The sequence below is a fragment of the Monodon monoceros genome, unplaced genomic scaffold (genome assembly GCF_005190385.1).
Source record: "Monodon monoceros isolate NGI ecotype Baffin Bay Population unplaced genomic scaffold, NGI_Narwhal_1 Super_Scaffold_7, whole genome shotgun sequence".
Classification (NCBI taxonomy): Eukaryota; Metazoa; Chordata; class Mammalia; order Artiodactyla; family Monodontidae; genus Monodon; species Monodon monoceros.
In genome coordinates, this window is record NW_021703784.1 from 23,409,480 (window position 1) to 23,413,710 (window position 4,231).

Consider the following 4,231-nt stretch of genomic DNA (forward strand, 5'->3'; position numbering starts at 1 on the left):
TACGCGGGCCTCTCACTGTTGTGGCCTCTCCCGTTGCGGAGCACAGGCTCCAAACGCGCAGGCTCAGCGGCCATGGCTCACGGGCCCAGCCGCTCCGCGGTATGTGGGATCTTCCCGGACCGGGGCACGAACCCGTGTCCCTTGCATCGGCAGGCGGACTCTCAACCACGGCGCCACCAGGGAAGCCCTTAAGTTATATTTTTATGTTTCATCTCTCCCATGCTGTTCACATTCAACCCTACATCTGTCCTACCTCACATTCACAATTAGCTTTCTTTGTGAGTCACAGGAGTAATCTTCATTCATTGTTTCTTTTTAAACTTTTCAGGAAAATGATGAAGAAGCCAAGAAGATTGCAAAAGAAGGGCAGTTGACTGCTAGAGATCTACTACAGCCCCACAGGCTTTACTGCTACTATTACAGAGTACTACAGGTCAGTTCAGAGGATCCATCTGCTTGGTTGAGTGTCCTCAGACCAAATGCATGGCCTGAATGCTTGCTTCCTGGAGGTGTTCAAGAGTCAGTCAGCCTGTGGAACTCTGGCTATGCTGAGGCGCCAGCCTATAGAAAGGTAGTGCTAAGTCCCTTTGTGGCCTCCATATTTTTATCTCCATTCAGTATTATGAAAAACAATGCTTAGCGCCATTACAAATATAGATTAAAATCTCTGAACCTCAGAGAAAATCTTTCCTCATATGGAAAATAGGAGGGTTGGACTAGAGATCATTAACATCTCTTTCTGCTCAAAATATCTACCTCTTTGTTCTCCTTACTGCTTAAGAGCCACGCTTTTGCTATCAGTACAGGATGGAAAACAAATATTTAATTTGTTGTATAAAACAAACAAATGAAAAATACAGTTGACCCTTGAACAACATGGTTTTGAACTGTGCAGGTCCACTTACGTGTGGATTTTTTTAGTAGTAAATACTACAGTACTACACAATCCAAAGTTGGTTGAACCCACGGACATGGAACCATGCATACTGAGGAATCACATATATGGAGGGCCAGCTATAAGTTATACACAGATTTTCAGCTGTGCCGAGGGTCAGTACTCCTAACCCCGACATTGTTTAAGGGTCAGCTTTATTTATAATCTAAAACCTTAGGGCTGAATTCTGAAGTACAGATATTTACTGTACTTCCAAGAATTCAAGGATTGGTTCTTTGTATAATTAACTTGTGTTTTACTCAGTAAAATTTAGCCAGAAGAGAAAAATAAGAAATTATGTTTTTGTTGTTAACCTAAACTTATTTTTCTGTGAGGCAGAAAAAAAATAAATTTCCTCAGATGCCTGAGGCTACTACCCTCTCACAGAAAAATTAAAATGATTAATTACTCCATTTATTAGAAGCAGCCTTTTCCTTAAATGAGTTCTTTTCCCTCTGCTAGTCTGGCTGTAATTTTAATGATAGGAGTTTCTCCCTCTGAAATATTAATTAGGTTCATGTACACATGTCAGTATTTTGTTGGATTTGACCCAGGACCAGGAATGTACAGCTAAATGTACATGGAACCACTGAACTGAAAAATCCAATGTATAGGAATATTTCAGTCAGTGGCCAAAAAGGAGAGACATTTCACAGGCCTGTCGCCATTTACAAAGTGTGTGTGACTACAGGCCTAAAGGGAAGGATGTGTGAAACCACCAACTTTATTGTGAGATGCTTATCATCTTTGTTCACTGATTTGAATATTCAGCAAAGTTAATTATTCATTAACACATGGAGGATGAATTCGAGAGGTGCTGTTGTTCAAGTAGGGACATCCCGTTACAAGAGGCTTCTTTCCTATACATAAAATAGTGGATGGGGCTCCTTGCTAGATTATGAAATATCGCACTAGTGCCTGTAATAACTAAAGTTAAAAGGTAACTTTAGGACTGAGATAAACCAGACCTTTGGTTTTAGTCTGAAGATACATAGCCACTAGAAACAATAGCATGAGGGGAGCGGGGAGGATTCAGTGGAATGAAGTTTGGACTAATCTTTCCATTGCCTTCAAACACATTCCAGAAATACGCTGAGCGCCAGACCAGCAAACCCGAAATACGTGACGGAATGGAACTTGTTCCTCAGCCGGATGACAGTGCATCTATCTGCCAGTGCCACAGGAAAAGGCCTTTAAGAGAAGAGCTTTAAGTCAGCCCATATTCACACTCCTGTATATGCCGGCAACATCTTCCATGGCAGCATTCAGATAGAATCTAAGCTGTGAAGACTGTGAAGACAGCCTGGAAGACTGTATGCAGGGGACTGCTTCTCTTGGTGGCTTCATATAATGTGGATGGATAGAGCAATATTAGAGCAAGTATTACCAAATATCTTAGGATATTAATATCTTTTGAGTAAACACTGCTATTATCAGCATCATAGTTTCTCTGAAAAGAAAACTTGGGGATCATAGTAGATAGAGAGGCTTGCCAAAATATAAATAACTCTCTATGAAACTGTTTACATTGTATTTATTGGTTTGTTTCTATCCCTTGTTCACTTTCCCTCTTCCCTTTCCAATGATGAAGAAAAAATATTTTTGCAGGGCTTTTTTTACCCCCTCACTGCATAACTTCTCCTCCTACAAGCTGCTTTTGGCATTCAGTAATAGCAAGTTTCCTCTTGGAAGGTCTGATATGAATAATGAAGGAAGATGAGAATGACTCTGTTATTAAAGGTAGTTTGGAGACTATGAAGGGAAATTATTTTAAAGCTCATTCATATCTTTTTAACTAAGTTTTACCAAGGGCTGAGACAAAATTAAGGAGAGGTAGTGCCTTAAGCTAGTTAATTCCCAGTCTATCTGAGTTGGACACCAATCAAGGACAACACAGTTATTAAAGTAGATGACAGCATCCTATCAGTATCTTCATTATCTATATATTGAATAGATAAATGATAACTGTAGTCAGATAGGGATCTTTAATTCTTTTTAATCTTTAAAAGGGATACTTGAAAAACCTCTGAAACAAGCTGCAGGAAGCCTGGTATCTTGGGATTCACTAATAAACTAATGACAAAAGCAAGCATCCATTCTTCACCGCACCCCTCCTCTATTTCACTGTGCTGTATTGCTAAGATAAAAACTTTGGAAATTTCCTTTGCCTTTTAGGACAGGGTGAAGTCTTAAGACCCAGAAATTCATTACACGTTCCTTGTAATACCACCAATATGAGATTCAATTCATTAAGAACACACTCCCAAAACAAGAAATATCCACACTCCAATTTAAAAATATTTACTCTCCTAATTGAAATATTTACTTAACCTGGAAGACAATGTAACCACTTTAAAATAGTCATATCTATTCTTTACTGAACATTACTAGGGACACAGAATTTTTTTAACTAGACAAAAGCAAAAGCACATTTAGTAACAGTGTAATCAAAGCCAAGTATACATGGAAAACACTAATACCCACCAGTTGTTCAAAAGCACAAGTACACAAGTATAAAATAAAGGGCAAGCTGTACAGTGACCAGATCCTAAGGAGAAGAGGGGTGTGACGATATGTAAGTTAATATAATAACTACATTTGTCAAAATAAGCTATCAACATTTTGTTTTTATTAATAAAATGTTGGAAACACCTTAAGTAGCCATCATGAGGGAGCTAGCTAAATATATAGCTATACATCAAGGAATACAGTACAACCATTAAAAAGAATGAACTAGCTCTAAATGCACTATCAATCATGAAAGATTTCCATGACAGTGTTCAGTGTAAAAAGCAAGTTACAGAACAACACATATAATGTGAAAACATTTATGTAAAAAAATATATCCATGTGATTGAAAGTTTAGAAGGATATTCACCAATATCTGAGGAAAATGGAGAGAAGGGAATTTTTACTTTTTGTCTTATACCTGTCTATGATATTTAAAATGCTTTTACTGTATGAATCAGATTGGACAATAAAGAAAAATACAAGCCTAGGAAAAGAAAATAAATGCACAGAAGATATACATAGGAAAATAAAATGGATATTTATATTTTCCATTATGCTATTTTTAAATCTACTATGTCTAGAATTTTATATCATGTAACATATTATTTACACATTTTAAATAAAGTAAATTTTCTAAATAAAATTTTGAAACAGATAAACTTGTTTTTTAAGAAAGAGGATTGAATCACCTATAGCTTTGGTATTTTTGTAACTGGGTCTAATTTTAATTCTATTATGTCTTCATGAATAAATGGATCAAAACTTCTACCACAAACACTAAATCCC

The 4,231-nt window shown here is 37.1% G+C and overlaps 1 protein-coding gene across 2 annotated transcripts in view; it reads left to right on the forward strand.

The window, feature by feature from the left end:
• The window catches only part of POGLUT3 (protein O-glucosyltransferase 3), a 19,692-nt gene extending 15,743 nt beyond the window's left edge, over nucleotides 1-3,949 (forward strand). For both annotated transcript variants that reach the window (XM_029206905.1, XM_029206904.1), the window contains 2 exons: nucleotides 329-433; nucleotides 2,020-3,949. In XM_029206905.1, coding sequence (XP_029062738.1) covers nucleotides 329-433; nucleotides 2,020-2,145 — 231 coding nt within the window. In that variant the 3' untranslated portion in view covers nucleotides 2,146-3,949. The remainder of the gene's footprint in view (nucleotides 1-328; nucleotides 434-2,019) is intronic.
• Nucleotides 3,950-4,231: the final 282 nt, after the last annotated feature.